We start from the raw sequence: 23,932 nt of genomic DNA, 5'->3' as shown, positions 1-23,932 counted from the left end.
AAGGATGTGTACATCTGAATTTCATTTCCCATACACACACCTTTTCAACATTCTGCTCATTCTCACTTACTTATGTCAGTAGTTCACAGTTTCGGGTGCCCAAGAACCCAATGAGGGTAACTTTTAAAAAGGCATTTCTGACAGCTCTCCTGATTGCCTCAGTCATACTATTATGAACAGAATTATTGCACACCTTTGGGTACATGACAACCGCCCAAGAGAAACCAGCAGCTTCTCCACAAAGGAATTGCCACCTCAGTAGTCAGTGATGGAGGAAAGTGGCACTGCAATTCTCTCCTATCAATTTGGGGGTTACAGTGCAGTAGCAGGAACTAAAACTCAGTAGAAGGGACAAGTGTAAGTGAAACAACCAAGAAAGTATTCACTCATTTATTCAGCAATTTTTTTTATAGAGCACCTACTACATGTCAGGCACCCGTGCTAGGCCTCAAGAATACAAAAGTGAACAAAACAAACAACGTCCCCCCCCCCTTGAGAACCTTACAGCCTAATGGAATTGATAGAATTAAGTGAACGAACACTAAAAAATCTGTGAATACTAGTGACGAATTGTATGAAGAAAAATAACAGGGTCTATGAGAGAAAGTAAACGAGGAGGGGACTAATTAGATTGGGTGGTCTGGCCAAGCCTCTCTGAGTAAGTGACATGTAAGCCGAGACCTGAAGGATGACAAGGAGACATCCGTGTTAACAACATGGGGAAGCGCCTCATGAGGGAAGGGCCAGCAAGCTTGACAGAACACGCCATAAATATACTCATGTGTGTTTGTATTCATTCTGATGTTTAATCTGAAGGTGTTCTGAATAAAAGAAATTCCTATTGAGTGGAGTTAATCATCATATATGCCTCCATTAAATGTTCAAGTAGTGATTTTAGGAAAACCCTGCTACCTTTGGACAAGCAATAGAAGAGGACCTCTTTCAGGGCCCACAACAAAAAGACTGCACCAAAATTATAACACCAAGAGGTTAAACTATTTAGAGTGGGGGTGAGGGTTTTGGGGGTGGGAGAAGATAAGATAATAACAGACTTTCCAGATAGACACAAACCCAACTTCCTGCTTGGAGCATTTTACTCTGTTCCCACTAAATTCCAAACCACATGTCCAGGACCCAGGGGACCGTGGTGCCATCCTTCACAACAAGCCATTCCCCTGTTCTCAGACTCCAGTGTCTAAGGATGAGGCTGGGATGGCCTACGGGCCTCAGGTAGGTAAACACTATCGCCCTGTCCATTTTAGAGATACCGTTGCTGAGTTAAGTCCTGGAGGTGCCGGAATATTTCTAAATCTGGGAATAAGTAGGTGTGTGGGTTAGGGTCACAGATATGGCTGTACAACGTGAAATAGTCTCATTATTATTTCCTCTGCATTGGCATCTTATTGTCTTTGCCTTAGTTCTATTTTGGAAAAAATGATCTGTTAAGGTCTGGGTCATATCTAAGGATTCTGCCTTCTTTGTAAAGTGTTGCTTTGCCAGCTAGAAATTTAAATTGAACTGCTGAAAGAGTAGCTGGAACAGTTTTGTAACAGATTATTACATCTGTTACTGGTGCACCTAAAGCAATTGCCAGTTGTATTCAGGAAATAGAATTCTATTTCTGAAACGCAATCTCCTCCACGGTGGGATCTGAACCATGTTAATGGAGCCGTGGCAAGAGTCTCCTGCAGGATAGTGTCTGTTCATGTGCTGGGCACTGAACTAAGTGCTGAGGAGAGAGTGGTGAACAAGACACACACATTCTCAGCCCTTACGGGTCTCGTGATTTACCAGAAGAAACAGACGTTAAACGATCATTACAGAATTGACTGTTTTATTGCAGTTGAGGGAAATGGCATGAGGGAGAAAGAAGCACGGCACACTGTGAGATTGCATAGCAGGGGAGACTGAAGGTAGTCTGGAAGATCATGAGGAAATGCGTTAACCCACCCAGGTTGAGAGAACATACCAGGCAGAGGAAACCCAATGACAACAAAATCAAGTGAAACAAGGAATGGAAAATATGAGGAATTTATACTCTTCGGAGCATCAAAAAGAATTTTCAGCCTTGGATCAGCGGCGGCCCACCAGTTGTCCTTCCTCTGAGTTTAATAAAATGACTCATTCAAGAAGCAGAATGTACATAAATACTGGCAGTATGGCGGAGAATGATGTATTTACAAGAGAAAGTCTTAGCAATGATAATTAATTAATAGTCACTCCAGCTTGGACCGCAGATGGTTTGGGTTTATTTTACCCAGTGTATGATATTTTTCTAAATTAAACTGTGAACTGTAATTGTTTTTTTAAAAAATAATATAAAATGTGGATAGTGTTATTTTGCACTTCTATCTAGAGCAAGAAAATAAGAAAAAAAAGTAAAGGTCTAAATGAACCACTAGAGGGCACTTCTGACCCTAGAGTAGCTTCTAGAGTAAGCTTTAGAACCGCTTTCACTGCATTACTCACACAAGTCCATATGTCAGCAAGGATTATTTCCTTTAATATCTTGCAAATCTATGTAATAATACATATTTTGGAGAGTTTGGAAAATGGAAAGAACTCATCCATTATCCTGCTGGGTAATTAATTTTTCTCCCCCACAATTACTTCTCTCCCTGCATCTGTGGTCTCCTACTTTGCCTTCCCAGTCCCTGTCCCTCCTGTCTCCTGGATACAAGTGTTACCCAGCTCTTACCTAGGGCCAATCTCTCCCTCCCCCTCGTGCCCATTCTCCCTTGACTCTCTTAAGACATCAAATTGTTCCTGTACTTGATCATGCCCATCACCCACAAACAAGCTACTTCTCCACTCATGGGGGAAAAAAAGACATTTTTAACCCTCTTGATTCCACTCCTTCTTCAGCTACCTCCCCATTTCCCATTCCCTCTCTACCAGTCGCTCCAATTCCTCTCCTCCCACTCTCTTGAACCCATTCCAAACTGGCTTCCCCATTGGCTCGTGTCAAGTCCCCGTTAAACTTCTAATTGCTAAATCCAAGGGCCAGTCTCAGCCTTTGTCTCATCTTCCTACCTGACCTCCTAGCAGCATGTGACGGGGTTGATCATTCCCTTCCCCTTGAAATACCTTCTTCTTGTAGTGTCTGGCACCGGCCTTTGCTATTTCCTCATCTCCCTCACGCTGTAACTTTGGAGTCCCTCAGGGTTCTCTGTCTACAATCACTCACCTGTAGCTCAGGCAGTCCCAGTATTTCAAATACCACCAGTAGATTGAAAACCCTCTCATTTATATCTCCAAACTGGATCTCTCTTCTGAACTCGAGTTCATCTCTCATATCCTATTTGCATTTCCACTTAGATATCTAATACAATCAGTCCCCTACATACGAAGGAGTTCCGTTCTGAGTGCGTGTTCGTTAAGTCCAACAAAGTTAGCCTAGGTACCCACCTAACACAATCGGCTATATAGTACTATACTGTAAAAGGTTTAAATACTTTTCACACAAATAATACAAAAAAAAAAACAAACACAAAAAAATAAAGAAAACACTTTTAATCTTACAGTACAGTACCTTGAAAAGTACAGTAGTATAGTACAACAGCTGGCATGCAGGGGCTGGCATCGAGTGAACAGGCAGGAAGAGTTACTGACTGGAGGAGGGAGAGGAGGTGGAAGATGGTAGAGCTGAAGGATCGTCAGCAATAGGAGATGGAGGGCAAGCTGCACGTGGCAATGTACACCAGACACGTGAACTAATACGTGATTGGATATGCGAATGCACGTTCGCGTCTTTGAAAGTTCACAACTTGAAGGTTCGTATGTAGGGGTCTTAGTGTGGTAAGTGTGTCCACAACAGAGCTGCTGGTATCTCTTCCAAACCCGTGCCCTCAGCCTTCCCCCCTCAGTTAACTCCATCCTCCCACTTTCCTCCAAATACCTTGGAGCCATCCTTGATGGCTCTCCTCTCTCTCATAAATCTTGGTGAAAATACGTCCAGAATTTAACCCCTGCTTACCAATTCCACTGCTGAGGTCCTGGTCCACGCCACCACCATCTGTCACTTGGATTCTCACACTCATCTCTTAACTATGTTCCCTGTTTCCACTCTTGTCCTCCTATAGCCTAATACAAACTCAAAAGCCAGACTGAACTTCTTCAATATAAGCAAATGAACCCCTCACTTGAAGCCCTCTTGTCATCTCAGAGTCAACCGCAAGGTCCTTACCCTGGCCTAGAAGGCCCCATGACCTGGTCTTTTCTCCTTGCACTTGCCAGCTTGTTCACTCTGTCCACCACACTGGCCTCCGGCTGTCCCGTGTCCACCCTAGGCATGTGCCAGCCTCCCAGCGGTCATGCTTGCTGTCCCCTCCCCAGCAATGCTCTGCCCGCCCCCCATGTAGACAGGGCCTGCCCTCTCATTTCTTGAAGTCTTTACTCAGATTTTAATACTCTGTCCCACTCCCCTGCTTTCTTTTTCTCCGCAGCACTTACCACCAGCTGACAGACTTTATACCTTATGTATTTATGTTGTTTACTGTCTGTCTTCCTCCCACTAGACTGTAAGCTCTCAGGGAAGGCTGTATTTTGTATTGTTCATCACTTATTCTCTGGCACATAATAGGCACAGAAGAAGTTAAATGACTCAAATGACTTCCAGTCACTGTAATAAACATTTGAGTGCTTGTTTGTGTAACATACTGTAGAAGATTATGACAATGAACATAATACTAGCCTTACCCTTCAGGAACTTACTAGCTAATAAATACAGAAACTGTATACATATAAATACAGTAAACATACAAAATATAAATATAAAAGAATAAATAGAGATAGACATAAAATAAGACATAATACACACACAAAATGTAGTGGGAGAAAATAGGAAAGGAATAATGAAGATGGCTTTTTTTTTTTTTTTTTTTTTTTGGCAGCACTGTGCGGCTTGTGGGATCTTACTTCCCTGACCAGGGATCGAACCCGGGCCGCCTGCAGTGGAAGCCCGGAGTCCTAACCACTGGACTGCCAGGGAATTCCCAAAGATGGTCTTTTAATATATAACACTTGTGTTTAGTAATAGTTTCAATAGAGTAAATATTCTCTGGTAAAGATTTTTAAATAATTACATTAGAATGTGGAAATTGTGAAATTCTATTTTCATTCTTATTTCCTGTAGCACACACAATGTATACAAATACTGAATTATTTTGTTGTGCACCTGAAGCCAATATAATGTTATATGTCAATTATACTTCAATAAAAAAAGGAAGGAAGGAAGGGAGGGCGGGAGGAGGGGATCTTCCTGTTCACAGCATCCTACCTCTTGCTTACTTCAATGAATGATTATTACAGTCACCGTTCCATGTCAGCCCACCTCCCTCCTCCTTGTTCTCTCTAACCTCTGTCTGGTCTCTATTCCATCCTAGATTTTCCATCTGTATCAGCAACGTCACCCCAGCAGATGCCTGCACCTACTACTCTGTGAAATTTCAGAAGGGGAGCCCTGAGGGAAAAAAAGTTTCAAATCACTCCAAAAAGAACAGCTTTCTGAACAACAATTTTATGGCACAGAGAACAACTATGAGCTTCTCAGAAAGCAATGTATCATCAATTACACATACCTGCATTATTTTACTGTGTCAAATATTGATATAAAATTAATCATTATATATTACTAATCATTACATAGATTCTACTACTGAAAACCTGTACAAAAGTATTGCCTTTTAATCCTGCTTGGGGTTTACTGTGGTGAAAACTATTTTACCGGCACATACAAAATTGAAGCCGATTAAAAAGCATTGTTCACATTGAGAAATCGGAGAAATGATTTTTTAATTTATTTATTTGTTTTTATTTTTGGCTGTGTTGGGTCTTCATTGCTGTGCACGGGCTTTCTCTAGTTGTGGCGAGCGGGGGCAACTCTTCGCTGCGATGAGTGAGCTTCCCATTGAGGTGGCTTCTCTTGCTGCGGAGCACGGGATCTAGGCACATGGCCTTCAGTAGTTGTGGCTCACGGGCTCTAGAGCGCAGGCTCCATAGTTGCGGCACATGGGCTTAGTTGTTCCGCGGCACGTGGGATCTTCCCAGGCCAGGGATCAAACCCATGTCCCCTGCATTGGCAGGCGGGTTCTTAACCACTGCGCCACCAGGGAAGCCCAGGAGAAATGATTTTTAAAACTGTTGAGAGGCAATGCTAGACGTGTACACTCCAGAGCCAACCAGTGACCCTCAACCTAGTCTGTGCCTTTAAAAATACAGATTCTCCTGGGTGTCAGTGCAGGCCTTACCCAATCAGAATCTCTGGGGCTGGATCCCAGGCACGTGTATTTTTTAAAGCTGTGATGCTGATACACAGTCGGGGTTGGAAGCCACCCCAGCCTTCTTTTTATGTGGCAGGAATGCTGGCTGTTCACTAGAGGTCTGATCCCTTTCCATAGGGGGCATTGCAGCTGGGAAGTGACAGCCCATCAGTCCCCCTTGCATGTAGGCAGGGCCTTCTGACTGAGTTCTGGCCAATGTAACGTGAGCAAAAGTGATGTCCACCATATGCAGGCCTGGCCCTCTGCAACCTCCTACTCACCCTCTATTTCCTCTCTTCCCCTCCCTGTCAGCAGGCGGTTGATGCCTAGGGCAGCCCTCCCTAGGCTGTTGAAATTGAGATTTTTAACTTTTTAGGCCCTCCCTAGAAAGTTAAAAGTTTCAATTAACCTAGAGATCTTCAGTGTTTTACTCCACTGGACAAGTGGTAAAATAGATTCAAAATGATTTTCTGGACAAATATTTCAACATCTTCCAGATGTGTATTATTACCACTCTTTCCAAACAGTATTTTTGAAGTTTGCTAACTTATCACTACAGGGTCAACTCTCCCCACCCCTGCTGAGTGTCCCAAAGTTTCATCTTCCCTACCCCAAGGTCACAGAGCCCCTCCTTCCCTGCTGTCTACAAGGCAACCTCAGAGCGGGTATAGGTGTATATGCACTTGGCTCAAAAGCTTGCCCTCTCCCCTCTTTCCTCGTCATTTCAGAGTCTCTTCCTTTATTTATCAGAGATAGAAAAGAAAAAGGATGTGAATGGAAGACAATACTGTATTGAGATAATCAGGGTGTGCGGGGTTCCATCTGTTTCTTCCAATCCTGAGATAAGGAAGAAATCCTTCTGCTAGGTGAGCACAGTACTTACAGTCACCCAGAGTTGGAAACCCGAATGTGAGTCTGGAAGAAGCATAGCGTTTTGCTAATGAGGAGTCCCACGGTCCAACTCTGTTGAGTCTTGGCAGTGGGCTGCCTGTTGGAGCATTTCTCCAGTTAATTTAGCTCTTGTTACAGCAGATCCCACAGTGGTGCCCTTGCTGGCTGTTTAAACAGGGAGCATGCTCAGTGTGCCTAGGCTGTGGGTGGCAGGGAGCAGGGCAGGCACTTGTCTCCCTGGTAAAAGAATCAGTATAACATACTTGAGAGACTGATTCTTGGAGCCTTCTTGTGGGAGAGACATCCAGCAACCATTCCTCGGATGGCTCCCAGCTCTACTAAAGACTGCCCCAGTCCAAGCTGACCTCCACTGGGGAGGATGCCAAAAGGTCCCACTGAGTGAGTAAGGTAAGGGGACGAAATTAAGTATTTCCTTTACAATGACGCTGGTTAAAGCAAACTTTGTTGTTTCCACTAGTTTATGTAGTTCTTTTGCTAACGTTGTCCTCAAATCTCAGCTTCTCCAGGGGCACGTGCACACACACACACACACACACACAGAAAAGGAAAGAGAGAATATCTCTCTATGATGGCTTTGAAAGTAGCCAAGCCAGGATGAAAAAACTAGAAGCTTGGGTCTCTAGACTATTCCGTTTTTGCTTTTGTTTTGGTTTTTTAAGCAATGTAAGCTACTGGATTTGAAGTCTAGTATGATGAAGTCTCTTCCATTTTTTATAAGTCTGAGCACTCATTTCCCCGGATTTGTTCAGGAAACCGCACTGCCTTTCCTGTCTTACCTAGGGAAAGTCATTTCCTTTAAAGCGAAGTTCCTTCTTGGACTAGGAACTTACCTCAGGTTGCATCTTCTTTGCTGTTCCCCTGACAGAAGCAAGCAGAGAGCCACTAATGGTCCCAGTAAGGAGGCCTGTGGAGAGTATTGACCATTACAGTGCTGATCGATGGTAAAGCAGCTGCAGTGCCCAAAGGGGGGCGGGCTGAGCTGAACCTGCACCCTGGCCAGCTGTGTATGGTGCTGTGGATGAAAATCACAGCAGGATGGCGGGAGTCCCTTGAAAACACCCCTGACCATCTGTGGGAAATACTTACCACCCACATATGCATAGGGAAATCACTGTGGGGTGATTTCCGTCCCTCAGCACTTAATGAGCACTGGGGTTCAGTAACATGCTCAAGACTGCACAGCTGGTGAGTGGAGGAGCTGGGACTGGAACCCAAGTGGGCCCGACTCCAGAGCCTGCGGCATGCACCTGAATCCCAGTGTAAAGCCGTGAAGGGAAACACACCTGGAAATCTTAGTGGAATCCACAGGATTGGTTTCCTTGGCTTTTAATGCCATCAAAGTAACTATCAGGTTCAGGATTTTTCCCTCTTTATTATAAATGTATACACTTTGCCTGAAATATAGCTCTTCAAGCAAAGTGAATGGACTTACTGCTTTCCTTGACCTACTACTGAAAAATGCATTCTCCATCCAATACTCAGCCTGAAAACAAACACACACACTTTTTCATCACTTTTTAAAGATTTAATGGGCTAGACTTGTTCTCCCTTAAAACTTATTCTCAGGAATAGGCAGTTTTCTAGACTCCAGAGAGCATTTATTTGCCTCTCTCTTGTGCTAACACATTCAGTGATAGTAAATTAGGTCTTGAAAGGGGCCCATTCATTGTTTGGTGCCATCGGTGTGCACCAGCAGAAATACTCAGTGGGCTGAAATAATGTATTGGCATCCTGAGCACCGACCCTAAGCAGCTTAGATCCAAAACAGAGACTTGCTTGCACAACACTTCCAAAGGATTGTGCATCTGGAAATGTTTTTATGATCAGCTATATTTTCAGCCTGGTGAAGGAGGTCAGCAGACATTTTCCCTGTTTAAATGGGATGGGGGGCAGCGCGGTTGGAGGGAGGTCACAGTCACACAAGGTTATGGAGAAGCCAGATGGCAGACGGGGAGAATTCTAGCAATAGCTCCCCAGGGTTCCTGGAGACCGCGACTTCCAGAGTAGACCGGTGCTTGAATCGCGATCCAGATCAAGGCCTTCCGACCCAAGGGTGAGCCTAGGTGAGGACCAACAACTGCCCCCTCCCCCCGCCCAGTAGGCTTCCGCAGGGGCGGGGCGCTCCGCTGGGTTGGAGCGGGCAGGGCCAGGTTCGGCATGCTATTTGGAGAGAAGGGACGAGACCCGAAAGCCAAGTTTGGTAGAGGTGAGCTGGGTGGGAGCTCATTCCAACTCCCCCACGCAGAAGGTCTGCAGGTAAACAAAAACGTTCCCCACCCCGCCACCGATCTGTCCCGGATCCCGGCGTAAAGAGGGCGGGAGGGGGGCGGGAGGGGGGCGGGAGGGGGGCGGGTCCCTCCCGGGCGGGTCCCTCCCCGGGCTGCGCACCCTCGGGGCGGGGAGCGCGCACCGCCCTCGCTCCCCCCGCCTAGGGGTCTCCTCCCAAGCGCGCGTTCCCCGCCCCCTCTCCGGGCGGCGGCGGCGGCGGCGCAGGGGAAGGGGCGGGCGGGGGCCGGCTCTCTCCTCCCACCGCGCTCCCGCCGCACACGCTTCCCGGCTCCGAGCGAGCGAACGGCGGCGAGGCGGCGCGGGCCGGCCCCGCTTCCTTCTCGCCGCCGGCGCAGTTCTCGGGCGGGCGCGCGCCGCGATGGCCCGGGGCGAGCGGGGCTGAGCCCGCCGCCCGCCCGCCCGCTCGCCCGCCGGCCCGCCGGCCCAGCCATGGCGAAGCAGTACGATGTGCTGTTCCGGTTGCTGCTGATCGGGGACTCCGGGGTAGGCAAGACCTGCCTGCTGTGTCGCTTCACCGACAACGAGTTCCACTCCTCGCACATCTCCACCATCGGTAAGGGGCGGTGGCCGGGGGCGCCCCACCCTCCCCGCCGCCGCCCCTTGTCGGGGCGGCCCCTGCCCCTTCCCCAGCCCGGGAACAAGGGCCCGCCCCTCCGGCTAGCGGCGGTGTCGTGGGAGGCGAGAACGAGGGGATGAGTCCCGGGGTGAGGGGCCACCGGCTGGGGATTTAAGCCTGGGTTCCTGGAGGTGACAGGCTCCCTGCTGCTGTCCGTGACTATGGAAGGCGCTCGGGCCTCACGCTGGGGAGCCTCCCCGTAGAAGCCGAGATAACAGGGTGGCGTAGGCCTGGGTACCCTAAGCTGGGGCAGTGAGAATCAAAGCCACCGATATGACATCCCCCCAACCTCAGGTGCAGAGGGGGAGGGGGAGAAAAAGCTTGTGCTCGGGGACAGGGGTTCACTGTGGGGGGAGCCGAGTTCTGAGTCACTGGGTACCCTCAGTGCAGGGGCGACCCAGTGTGGAGCCAGGAGGGGGAAGAGAGGAGGAAGGGATTGACTTGACAGGGCACAGTTGTGGAGGGAAGCCACAAGGTGGGACACCTGCGAGGAGGGCATGGACAAGGTAAGAGCCCATGTGCCGGTGAAGGGGGCATTTACTAGCCAGCGTCCGAAAAGCAGCCAGCTGAAGCATTTGTCTTGAAGGCGGCTAAGGACCAGGAGGATTACTTGCCAGGCAAGGGGGTCAGAAAGCAGGCAGGACTCACCTTAGAGTAGATCTCTTTGCTCTGGCAACGCTGGAGCCTGTGCTTAGAGGGACGAGGCCTTGTGACATCCCGGACAGGACTGTTATGGGCTCACTGGTCCATAGGAGTGGGTGGCCTCCCCTCTGAGAGTCCCCTCTTGGACCCTGAGTGGCCTCCTCCTCTGAGAGGTCTGAGTGGAGGACATTCCACTCACATCTAACGGGTTCCCTGAGTGATGCCCTAGAGTGGCTTCAGCACTGCCCAGGCCCCCTCTCCTGTCAGGAAGGGCCCCAGACTAGGCTTCCACTTGAGACTTCCGCTCTTCCTCCCCACACAGACTCCTTGCCAAGAGAAAAGAGGGAGCAGGTAGAACCGGGAGGACGAGAGCCTCATGGTTCAGAGGCAGGCTTTGTTGTCAGACAGACCTGGAAACCTCACTTTGGGGCAGCGTGACCTTGAATATCACTTAAGCTTCTGAGCTTTAGTTTCTCATCTGTAGAATGGGAATGATAACAGTTCCTACCTGCCCAGCTGTTGGAAGGATTAAATGAGATAATGTTTGTAAAAGACTGCTGCTATTACCGTTGTCATCATCACTGAGCTCCTGGGGTCTCATTCTCTCTTTGCTTCTCTATCTTCAAGGGGCTCAGGGTCAGGGGACAGATAGATGCATTCATCTTCCTCAGGGGAGCTGTAAAGCTAGCTCCTAGGAGGCCCTGGAGCTTGGACTGGGCCACTGTTTGAATGAGACACATCTCAGGGATGGGACAGGTCTGGAGACCAAGGGAGGGCTGCGGGCCTCTGGGGAAGGCTCAGGGAAGAGGAGATATTGGGGGAGTGCCTGGGAATGGCTGAGGAACCAGATGGGATATGAGGACAGGTTGCAGGCTTGAGGACAAAGGGCAGCAGGTTAGCACTTTCTCTGCACTGATGGCTGGGTCCACCTTTACCCAGGATAGAGAGGACTTTTTAGGAGTTTAGATTCCATGAAAGAGAAAGAAACCTGCCTTTCTTCACAACAGCCTTTTAAAATCTGCCCCACTGGGTTTCTTAAATGCTTTCCGGTTTAAAGCTTTCCACAGCACTTGTGACTCTGCCTTGTCTTAGGCGTGTTTTTTGGCTGCAACTAAGACTTAGGAGAAGAGTTGGATGGTCAAGAAAACCTTTCCCTTCTGGGATACAAAAAGTTCCCCAGGGAGATGGAAGGGGCAGCCAGGAGACAAATCAAGGAGCCAAGAAAATGGGTACTACCAAGTCCTATTCATTAATTTATCCATTCCAAAAAAAAAAAACAAAAACAAAAAATGTGTGTCCTGTATCTGGGCTTGGTGCTGCGACCTGATCATGGACATTGATCTCTGCACATTTCCCAGAGCTGCTTCTGTGGAATAGGGAAAACGGGGCAATTCACCAATGACTACCAAGACAGAGTTCAGATTCTTGGATCACGTCAATTTGTGATTCACTGTTTGGGCCACTTACTGTAAGAGCATGTGACATTCCAGAAATGGGCCTGCAGGGGGCAGTGAGGAGACCTCCCAGGTAGGTGGAGGCACTGACCGCCCCTCTTCTTTCTGGTCAGCAGGCGGGCAGGTGGCCCTGAGCTGGGTCCGTGCCACCGGCATTTATTTCCCATGCAGCTGTGCTGACCCTGAAGGGGCCCGTGCAGAGGCGGGCAGTCAGCACTGTGATGTTTTCTGCTGTTTCTTCACCTGTTAAGCCAATTAATTAAACATTCACTACAAAGTACCGCGCCAGGCATGTTAGAGACAGATTGCAGTCCACCTTTTCCTGCCCACAGAAGCCTGTGATCTAGTTGGGGAAGCAACACAGGCGAAAAAGAGCCTTGGCCACAATTAGAGAATCTCTTTGCAAGCACTTGTGAAGCACTCTTCAAATGTAGGGGATGGATGATGATCCTTATTGTTCCTAGCAATGAAGGTATTACATTCGGTATCAGCAGCTAAATAACCACGCCAGACTTGTCTGAGGCAGCCCGTGAATGGTGAGGGGCCTGTGCGTGAGTGCTAATGCTACACAAAGCACTAGATGGAGGAGGTCACAGAAGGAGAGGGGCCGTGTGGACGGAAGCGGCAGGGAGGCTCAGGGAGGAGGGAAGGCTGGAGAGAGGGCTTGCAGTGTGGGCTGCATCTCAGTTCCTGTAGGGGTAGGAGCAGATGGAGTGACGGGAGCAGAGACGACAGAGGTGGGAATTCAGTGGGTGTCCATGGAACTCTGGGCAGTCTGGCTGGAACAGAAGGGAGTTTTAGGGGAGGAGAACATTCCTCTGTTTATCTCTCTGTCTCCCAAACTATACTTCACGTGCCTTGAGGGTCAGACCAAACCTCATTCCTCTTTGTTTTCGTAGTCCCAGAACAGGGCCAGGCACGCTCTCCATAAATGTTAAACTAATGAACAAACGAGGGCAGAGGTCACTGAGGGCCTGGCTGAGGAGCTGGAACTCCAGTCTTCGCAATGGCGTCAAGGGTTTCTCGAGCAGGGGGACGACAGGATGAAGGTGGCACTTAGGATGTCGGCTGGGAGAGGGGCTTAGGCCTTGGGGCAGGGAGACCAGTGAGGGGAGACCAGTGGTAGTATGTGGGCACGTAGGACCCTCTCAGCTCGTCCCTTCTCTCTCTTCCACCCCTCCCCCTCCTGTGGCACCAACACCAAACTCCACGCAATCCCCTGTTCTTGTTTCCCTCCGGAAGCAGCGAGTAGTTCAAACCTGAGAGGGCCTCGTGTGGCTGGCGCTGCCTGCCCAGCGGGGAGATGATGTCCCATCCTAGTGGACATCGACATGCAGGGGACCTTTGATTTCCTTTCTGTGTGGCGGCCACGTGTCAGCCACTCATGCAAGCTGTAGGGACTGCCCGTGAGTTGGTTTTCTCCCCCCAATCCTTGGTCTTCCCTGAGACCCTGTCATCTCTGTCCCTGTCCTGGGGACCTTTTTGTCTTAAAGGCCACCTTCTGGGCTTCTAGGAGGCTTCGGCCTATAATTTTCCGGCTTCACTGGTTGAACGGCTGTGGCTTCAGGCTTGGTTCCTCAGGCTGGGTTTGCTGCTGCAGTAGCATCTTTCTCAGGAAGTTCTCTTTGAACTGGCTCTCCTTGCCTGGGGAAAGGGCTCGTGAGTAACTGAAGATGGGGGAGTGGGCTGGGGAAGGACCAGGGGGGAGAGGTCAATAGCCTGCAGTCCAGTGGCCTAACAAACATGGGGGCCGACGCTTGGGCACCGTGGTCCTGAGGTCTGCGGGCCCCCAGACCGCAAGGCACTGTGTATACATGCTGTGTACACTGCGGGAGGGTCCGGTGGGTCTGTGTTCCCCACCGTGTTGGGAGGCCTGCAGAAAGGAAGGGGAGGTGAGAAGCTGAGTAGAATAGAAGGAGCACAGATCACATGCCTAAGATTTGCCGTGGCCTCACAGACACTTAACGTCTCTGCCCTTAATTTCCACATCTGTAAATGGAAGATAGTAACAGAATCTTCCTTAATGGTCTTTGTGAAGATTACAGAGGCTAATAGATACAAAGCACTTGGCAGAGCTCTCAGAAAAAAAAAAAAAAGGCAGCTGCTCTCATTGTATTATGATTATCCCTAGCTCATAAGAAAGTTGGAGATGAACAAACTGTCGATATGTGCTTTGAGGTCATCCTGTCCATCAGTCGTGCATTTGGTCATCCGGGCACTCTGCAGAGCACCCGCCGTTCTGAGCCAGACAAGGAGCTGCGGGGACAGCAGTGAACAACATGGGAACCAGGGTGCCAGCTGCCCTTCCTGGGGAGCACATGAGTAGACTCTGGGTTTCATTTCCGCTTCGGTGCTATTTCCCCCCTTGCCCTGACAGTGCCGGGGCTGAGAAGGAAGAGTGAGTTGGCGAGGATGTGCAGAGGCGGAGGAGTGGGGAGAGCCGTGACCGGAGAGGACGGCTCTGCCTCAAGGCTCTGATCTCAGCCAGGTGTCACCCTGCCTCCGGCCCTGCTGCGCACACCCCCGCCCCAAGGACCTGATCCCCGAGAATGGCTCAGAAGCCCTCATTTCAGCTGCTCTGTGCACCTGTGCCACCTGCACAACTCTGCAGATTCACCCACAGCTTCGAGCACCCTGGTTCCTGCTTCTTCCTCCTCTTCTCCTCCTCCCTGCTTCCCAGACAGCTTGGTGATGAGCTTTATAACATGAAAGTCGATATTTGGCTATTACTCTTCTACCCTGATTGCCACCTCGTCTCAGAGTGCCTTTTTCTGTAATCTAATATTTGTGCCTGTTTCCCTGTAAAAGTGCCAATTTTCTGCACAGGGCTCTGACCTCTCCTTGGCTGTTCTGCCCTGGGCAATGTGCTTTGTCAAGGGGACCACAGAGTTTCCTGGACATTTAATCCCTCCCACTGAGGAAGACAGAACTAATCATTGGCCCTATTTTATAACTAGGAAAACCGAGGCCCCAGGGAAGTGATGCTCACGTCTTGCATTCAGGTGACCCTAACTTGAACCACCTCCTCTCCTCCACTTTCCCCAAACTGCATTGGGCATGCCCTTGCTCACCCCAGAAGGCCCATCCACGGCTGCCAAGCAGAACCTCTCTCCTGGGAGCCAAAGGGGAGAGGACATGTGCCTCCCTCACCCCATCTGAGGGCCCTGGGCTGGAGGGACCGTTGTGCCACTGCTGTTGGCTGAGTCTGCTTCCTTGACATGACCCTCTGGGGGACAGTCCGGGGCCGTGATTGAGGAGTCTGGCCGGGGCACCTTTGAGGATGAGATCTGAGTGTTGCCTTCATGTTACTATTTTGATAACATATTTACAGGGAACTCTGTGACTGGGGCCCCATGATCCAAAGAGAGAGCCGACAGTTGGCTTCAAAATATGGGTCATTCTCTGATCCCTCTTCTCTGATTAAAATTTTCTCTCCACGGATCTTTTCTACTGGAATGTACTGACTTCATTCATTCACTCATTTATTCCCTCACACACCTACTCATTCATTTTTTTTCTTTCATTGATTCAGTTTTGTTGAATAATATACACTGAGTATCTGCCTTCTGCCAGGCAATGAGACTGTGAAATGAGCGAGATGCTGTTGTGCCCTCTGGGAGCTCACAGAGCTGTTGAGGAGTCAGGCATCCGAACAGACAAGCAGAGTTTATGCAGAAACCACGTCAGAATGCTTTGGAATCACACAGGAGTGATCAATTCCTCCTGCATCAGTTGGTGAAGGCTTCACGGAGGAAGTGACATTTGAGTGAGGCCTTGAAGACTAAGCAGGGTGCCCCAGGGGATGGGGCTGGGGGCGGGGTGTGTGGAAAACACCTCAGGACTCGGGGCTGCTACTCTTCTGCCTGGCCGTGGTCGCACCAGCTTAAGTTCAGCTAGAGCCTTGCTGGGAGTTTGCTCTTCGGGCTCCGAGCAAGGGCAGATGCATCGAGAGGGCCTGTTCCCTCCCAGATGTTTGCTCCTGGGGCTCCAGGCTCCAGTCTCTTCCTCCTGGAACCTTCTGCCGCCTGTCAACATGGCGCAGCCCAGAAGAGGCTCTGCGGAGGGCGGAGGAGCGAGTGGTCAGAAGCCTGGCAGGTCTTGGCTGCCTCAGCGGTACCCACGGACCACTCAGCAGCCGGCTGAGGGAGCAAGGCCCAGGTCAAGGGTCTGCTGGAGGGGAGCAGGACGGGGTTAGCTGGAGTGCGTGGCACACAGCCCGGAGGCCCTCTGGAGGTCTGTGCGTGCAGCCGTGGGAAGGGCAAGGGGACCGATGTTTCCCGAACACCTACTCTGCACAGGGATGGTGTGCTTTACATACGTGAGCCAGTCTGTGTAGAGATCTCATCATAAAGTGGGGGGCGAGGAGTCTCCAAGTCGGCCTTGCAAGTGTTTGAGAAGTTTCTTGGTACATTCTTCAGTTAGAGCCTCCAGACAAGTTTCTATGTCCATGAATGTGTGTTTCTATGTCCATGAATGTGTACGCACACGTGTATGATGACGGTGGGTCCCCAGGAGAGCCCAGAGAAGGGCAGGGCCTTGCCGAGCTTTTCCTCTTTTATCACAGAGGAAAGAATAATGTGGCCCCTCTTTTTTTTTCTCTTCTGAGGAACTGCAAGTTTCACTGAAATGTGTTCCTGCCTGGGGCCCTGGTCCTTCAGATCTCCCCCCTGCTGGTACCTTCTTGTCATTTAGTCCTCAGCTCAGATGCCACCTCCTTTAAAAGATCTTCTCTGACCAGCCATTCTAAAGCAGCTTGTGCCCGGGTGTCCTCATCTTCTACTCCATTATTCTGCTTTTGCCTCAATACTTAGCACTCTCTGAAATTACTAGTTTACTTATTTATTATCTGTCTTCCGCACTAGAATAGAAGCTCTCTGAAGACAAGGATCTTTCTGTATTATTTGCAGCTGTGTCTTCAAGTACCTAGCTTAGCTCCTGGCACATGGTAGGCATTCAATAATAGTTTGTTATGAATGAATGGATGAATGCGTGCGTACATTTCCTAGAGAACTTTTGCTCTTCCCTGAGGGAAGTTGCAAGTAGTGTTGGTTTCTTGGGACTCACAGACAATGAGAAACTCACTGTGTACCCATGTACAGTTTGGAACTGTGAGAAGAGGGGAGAAGAAGGGGAGCATTTTGTAAGGGGTGAACTGTTCCCTGTAGCTTTTAGCTTTTCTGCTCAGATACATGCTATAGGAGAAGCTCAGACATAGCACGGAGCAAGGAAGTGGCTCCCGTGATCGCTGCGCGAGTCGGGTCCTCTTTGGTGAATGCAGAGGTGACAGGTCAGTGTCTTACACTAAGGTCAATATTGCCTGTTGCTCAGGGTCACTGCTGGTGTCAGGTGATGCCCATCGGCTCAGCCAGGCTGCTGAAGGGACCCTCCAGGACTCTGGAGTAGGAGATCCTAGGGCTCAGGCACTGGGGCATGCATTCCTCTCAGCATCACGGGAGTCCACGTTTGACTGGGAAACCCTTCTGCATGATAATAGCCCCTGGGTTCCTGGGTCCAGGGTCTCCAAAGACTCTCCCTTCAAGATCTGATGCGAAGGTAGTAGTCTAGAGAGTTGTTCCCCGTATCACTACGTGCACTGCATCTGTTTGTGTCTTAAAAAAGAAAGGAGAGGGAATATCATTCTGAGATCGCCAGTCTTTCTTGTGGGTGGACATCTGAATCAGGGCCTTTGACCTCAGGTTAAATCATGGCCTTGGAGTTAGAGGATCAGGATTCTGTCTGCCAAAGGCCCTGCTTCCCATTGCTCCCAGAGCAAGATGGTGCGAATGCTGCCTCATGCATGTGCTCAGACAGCCTGGGGGCACCTTTTCCCCTGAACCAGGCCAGCATGAGGGACAGTCATTCCGGAGCTGGGTAAGAGGAAGTCAGTGGCATGCAGCCGCACAAACAGTGAGGCTAAGAGTTCCCAGACAGAAGGGAGGAAGGGCGATGCAGTAAGTGGCAGGCTTGGGGCAAAGACCCTCTCCCCCGCCCCTCACCTGACTGGTGTGAGGCACACTTATGCCTGGAATCTTCTCTTGAGCGTTGTCTCTTAGCTCTCCTGTCTTCTTCCTCTCCCTGTTCTTCCCCTCCCTTGTCCCTCAGCTGGTGGGGAAATGGTTTCCTTTCTTGCTGAGGGCAAGGGATTACGCTGGTGCCTTGTTTGGGGTGGCAAAGTCAGGCAGCCACCTCCCTGCAGGATCTGCCTTTCCCGACAGTTTGTTTTGGGGTTGCTCGGGGTGACCTCCTACCACATCCCATGTGAGCTCCACGCGTCCTGTCCCGTACTTGCTGGTTTCCTGCAGGGGGAGGGGCTGGGGTCCTTCCTGGGACTTGAGCTTGGTAACCGGAGCCAACACGGCTCCAGGGATTGGGTATCTGCCTTGGGTTTCAGATGTATTAAGTTGTTCCTGTGGTGGCGTCTCCTTGCTGATGGAAAGGCTCAGGTCACGCTGGCTGCCGGGCCTCTGGGCTGCGGTTGATCACGGTGATAACATTTGGCACCCAGAAGAGTCCTGTTTCCACTTGAAGCACGTGGCACTGGGCGGGCGGGCAAGCTGGCACCTGACATTAACCCATGAGGTGCTGGCTCACCAACAGGCACACCTGGCTTTGCCAGAATTTAGGTTGCAGGCAGACTCTGGGGGCCGTGTGGCTCCCACGGTGGGCGGCATCTTCACTTTCTGTTGAAACACTCCAGCTTAGCGTGGCTGTCTCCCCTCTCGGCACCACTCTGCTTCCTCTTCCTGACATGAGCTCCTTCCTACTTTCTAGAGCTTTTTCTATTCCCCAAGCCATGACCCTAATCTCATCCCTCCCATAGGAGATAGCTTTTTCAGCTAAGATTTAATAAAGCTTTGTGCCAGGCTCTGTGTTATGGGTTTTATAGCTTATCTCATAACCCTTACAAAAATTCTCTGACATCAGGGATTGCCATCCCCATTTTACAGGGGAGGAAACTAAGGCAAAGAGAAGTTAAGTAGCTTTCCCAGGATCACACAGGCAATTAGTGGTAAAGGCAGGATTGGGACCAAACTCTGACCTCACAATTGTGTTCTTAATGACCTCGCCACTCTGTTTCTTCTTTTTTGTTTTTTTCAACATCTTTATTGGAGTATAATTGCTCTACAATGGTGCTTTAGCTTCTGATTCACAAAGTGAATCAGCTATACATATCCCCATATCCCCTCCCTCTTTTTTTTTTTTTTTTTGCGGTACGCGGGCCTCTCACTGCTGTAGTCTCTCCCGTTGCGGAGCGCAGGCTCAGCGGCCATGGCTCACGGGCCCAGCCGCTCTGCAGCATGTGGGATCTTCCCGGACCGGGGCACGAACCCGTGTCCCCTCCATCGGCAGGCAGACTCTCAACCACTGCGCCACCAGGGAAGCCCTCCCCTCCCTCTTGTGTCTCCCTCCCACCCTCCCTATCCCACCCCTCTAGGTGGTCACAAAGCACGGAGCTGATCTCCCTGTGCTATGCAGCTGCTTCCCACCAGCCATCCATTCTACGTTTGGTAGTGTATATATGTCCATGCCACTCTCTCACCTTGTCCCAGCCCACCCCTCCCCCTCCCCGTGTCCTCAAGACACTCTGTTTCTTGAGCTGCCCTCCCTCCATGCTTTCCAGGGTTTTCTTTGGAGGCAGACAGTGATGGGAAGGAGTGCCGTTCCCCTGGATGTGCCCTGTTCCCTTCTTTCCACGGTCTTCACAGGCCCTCCACTGTGGACTGGGGCAGTAAGCTCATCCCCACAGTGAGGTATCTTAGAGGCTGAGGGAGTGCTAGTGCCGTCTCCCCTGCCCTGTCCCTCGCCCCAGTACCTAAAGCAGGGCCTCCCTGTCCTCCAGTTCTCTGATGGCAGCCCTGTTACTGTGCTCCAGGACTCTGGGTGTGGCCTGGCAGTCACTGGGGGTTGCTGCTGAAGGAGCAGAGGCTACACAGCCAAGGACACAGGAAGAGCCAGAGGCCACTGGTATAGTTAGGGCAGCACCGTCATAGGTGTGTCAGGGCCTGGCACTGTCACTTAACTGAGTTTTCTTGTCATTGTCTGTGAGGTGTTAAGGCAGCAGGACACATGCCACTGCTCTTGAGCCATGGGCACCCCCTCCTCCTGCTCTCTGAGGCAGGGGGATGCCACTAATGGCATTGCTACTTTATGCCTGGCACTGCTGGTATGGAGGCGGAGATTTTTAAAAAATTATTTATTTATGGCTGCGTTGGGTCTTTGTTGTTGCGTGTGGGCTTTCTCTAGTTGCAGCGAGTGGGGGCTATTCTTCATTGCGGTGCCTGGGCTTCTCACTGCGGTGGCTTCCCTTGTTGCGGAGCACGGGCTTTAGTAGTGCGGGCCCAGTAGTTGTGGCTCATGGTATTAATTGCTCCGCGGCATGTGGGATCTTCCTGGTCCAGGGATCGAACCCGTGTCCCCTGTAGTGGCAGGTGGATTCTTTCTTTTTTTTTTTTTTAAGATGTTGGGGGTAGGAGTTTTTTTTAGTTATTTATTTATTTATTTTTGCTGTGTTGGGTCTTCGTTTCTGTGCGAGGGCTTTCTCTAGTTGTGGCAAGCGGGGGCCACTCTTCATCGCGGTGTGCGGGCCTCTCACTATTGCGGCCTCTCTTGTTGCGGAGCACGGGCTCCAGACGCGCAGGCTAGTTGCTCTGCGGCATGTGGGATCCTCCCAGACCAGGGCTCGAACCTGTGTCCCCTGCATTAGCAGGCAGATTCTCAACCACTGTGCCACCAAGGGAAGCCTGGCAGGTGGATTCTTAACCACTGCGCCACCAGGGAAGTCCAACGCGGAGATTTTTAAAACAAACACAAAATTTTGTCAAATACAAAAGTTATCCTCTGCCTCTTAGATGCTCTGCATCTAGAAGACAAAAAGTAGGAGGTGGCAAGCAGCAGGGCACATCGTCTTCCTCCCAGCCCTGTAGCTGAAACGACTTGCCACCAGCCTGGGGGAGCCACTAGGCAGCAGTGGGCAAGTACAGGCTGAGAATTCTCAGGCAACCTGAGGTGTGCACTAAGAAGAGGGGCTATGCTATGAGGATGCCCACGGGCCGACACCTGGGGTCTGGCATGGACCGGTAGCTGTGCTGGGACCCATGCCCCCAGCCCCCACTCTGCACATCTGTCTGCCTCCTGCTTCTCTCGGTACCAACCGGCCAGTCCCTCTGCACCACCTGGAAGGAGCTGCTTTGGCGGAGACGGCACTGGCACTCCCCCAGCTGCTCCTGTTGGCCAGGTCACGCTGTGGGTGACCAGCAAGCCCACTGATGGGCCTCCTTTGGGTCAGATGTCCACCCTGGTCTAGGCGGGAGCTGCTTCTCCACAAAGAACATGCCACAGCCAGCCCTGCTTCCCTGAGCGGAGGCTTTGGGCTGTGCACTTCCAGCCGAAAAGGGACACTGGGTGTGGCGGACACCACGCTTGACGTATCTGAGGTGCTGGGAAGAAACGATGAACTGCTGGTCGTGCTCTGGGCACTTGGTTGGGAGAGGGCCTCGTCGTCTTGACTTTCTGCTCCCGGGGCTCTAAGGTCTCCAAGAACCTCTACCAGAGCGGTGTGGAGGTAGCTGCTTGTTTCTTCACACCTGGGTGTTCCCTGTGCCCGGGAAAGGAAGCCGGTCCTCTTGAAGGGATGCTGACATGGCGCTGTGCAAGGCGATGCATCTGGGCTTAGTGAAATCATGAGCTCTCAAGGACCAAGGGGCTCCCTAATGATAGGTTATGGTGGGCTTGCTCCATGTGCACCCACTACTAGACGCCTTGCTATACCAGAACAGGGGTGGGGAAGGCAGGGGCGGGACAGAAAAGGCAGTAAGAGTCCGCAGCCTCGGAGGGTTGGGAAGCCACTGACCAAGTGAGGTGTCCTGGGTAGGTTTTGAGAAACCTGTTTGCAGTTCTGGCTCAGCCATAGGATGTGGGAAGGGAGTAAGTTACCTGGCTTCTCTGTGCGTCACGGTAATAGTCCCTGCCCCTACCTCCTTCATAGGGCTGGCATGAGAACCAAGGGCTCTGGATCCCCTAGCCAGGGGGTGTGCTATAATGCTTAGCAGTATCATGAACCTTGCGTGTGTTCTACCTAGAGATGGGCTAGACAGTGATTTTCAAACGTTAGTGTGCCTTAGATGTAGTAGGTCTGGGTGGGCCCATTTGCATTTTCTAACAGGCTCCCCGGTGACGTGGATGCTGCCGGTCTCTGGATGAGCAAGGGTAGTGGAGTAGCAGGGGACTAGACTGTGCAATCCTTCCCACATCAAGGGTGCTCTGGGTTTGTTTTCCTGGCTCCTCCCCAGGAAGCCTTTATTCAGCAAAGGGAAGGTAGGAGTGAGAGAACTATCTTCTACCTATGAGGAGCTGCACATATATTATCTAATTTATACCCCACACCAACCCTTAGGAGGCCACTGGTATTCTCATTCTATGCAAGCAAGCTGAGGCTCAGAGAAGTTGAGAGTTCCCCAAAGTCACACAGCAAGTACCAGAATCAGGATTCAGACCCAGGTCTTTCTGACTCCAATGCCAATGGATAGCTCTTCCACTAAATTAGAACCCTCAAACTTTCGCCTATCTAAAAAGTCACCTATGGTCCTGTTAAAAATACAGGTTTCAGGGCCTCACTCTCAAATTCTGATTCATTAGGTCTAGAAAGACAAAGGAGTATCTTTTTTTTTTTTAGTCACCCCAGGTGATTCTGAAGCTGAGCATCTGCAAAGTACACCTTGAGAATCGGAGAACTCCCATGCTGCCCCACCTGACACCTCACAGGCAAAGTCGCAGTCCAGATGGAACTCCCCAACTTCAGCGTGTGCTAGAGTCACCTGGAGAACTTGTTCAAACACAGATTCCGAGCCACCTCCACCCCACCCCTGCCCAGAGTTTTGGATTCTGTAGATATGAGGCGAGGCCCAATAATTGGCATTTCTAACGAGCCCTGACTGACGGTGGTGCTGACGCTGCAGGTCCGGGGACCACACTTTGAGAACCACTGTCCTTAGAAGCCTGCTGTCAAAAGTGTGATCCATGGACCAGTAATATCAGCCTCACCCAGAGGCTTATGTGGCGTCTTAGGCCGCATCTCACACCGACTCAATCGGAATCTGCATTTTAACATGGTCCCCACATGAGTTGCATCCACTTTAAAGTTTGAGAAGTGCTGTCTTAGAGGAGCCAGAATGAGAACACACCAGGGGTGGAGTTAGATGAAGAATCTCTCTTCTCCCTAAAGAGTCTGAAGGTGCAACAGAGAGGGGCGAAACTGTTAGGATAGGATGTACACCTGGAGGGGCTGATGACAGCTGAGAGGTGAGACTTGGAAAGGATAGAGGACCCTTCCCCAGGGAAGGTGGAGACGACAGGACATTCTGAGGAAATGAGGTTGGCCTTACAGCAAGGCTTCATCAGGCAGCTGTCACTTTGCCCTTAAGACAGTGGACAGGGTGTTTTCTTGGATGCTTTCAGCGGTAGTGGTAGGGAGAGGGTGGACCGGGACTGAGCCCTTCAGCAGGGAAGACAGTGGCTGTGAGGAATGTGGTGGGTGAACCACCTGGAATAAACAGCTTCTGAGCAGCAGCGAGGCCCGGCAGAGGTGAGAAAGCGTGAGTCTCTAGGCGACTAAACAGGGCCAGTCTTTTGACTTTGCCCTGCAGTGCTCAGCAGTGGAAAAAAACCAACAGCCACGCAGGGACAGGGAAGGGGCCGCAGATGGGCACAGGTCACGGCAGGCCAGGGCTGACTGGTAGATGGACACCGTGGAAGGTGCAGGG

At 50.7% G+C, this 23,932-nt stretch overlaps 1 protein-coding gene across 1 annotated transcript in view; it reads left to right on the top strand.

The window, feature by feature from the left end:
- Positions 1-9,837: 9,837 nt before the first annotated feature.
- RAB15 (RAB15, member RAS oncogene family) overlaps positions 9,838-23,932 on the top strand; it is a 30,078-nt gene continuing 15,983 nt past the window's right edge. The window contains exon 1 of the mRNA XM_029236575.1: positions 9,838-10,014. Within this exon, the coding sequence (XP_029092408.1) occupies positions 9,891-10,014 (124 nt within the window). The 5' untranslated portion in view covers positions 9,838-9,890. The remainder of the gene's footprint in view (positions 10,015-23,932) is intronic.

The sequence above is a fragment of the Monodon monoceros genome, unplaced genomic scaffold, assembly GCF_005190385.1.
Source record: "Monodon monoceros isolate NGI ecotype Baffin Bay Population unplaced genomic scaffold, NGI_Narwhal_1 Super_Scaffold_21, whole genome shotgun sequence".
NCBI lineage: Eukaryota > Metazoa > Chordata > Mammalia > Artiodactyla > Monodontidae > Monodon > Monodon monoceros.
This window is presented reverse-complemented; position numbering and strand designations above follow the sequence as displayed.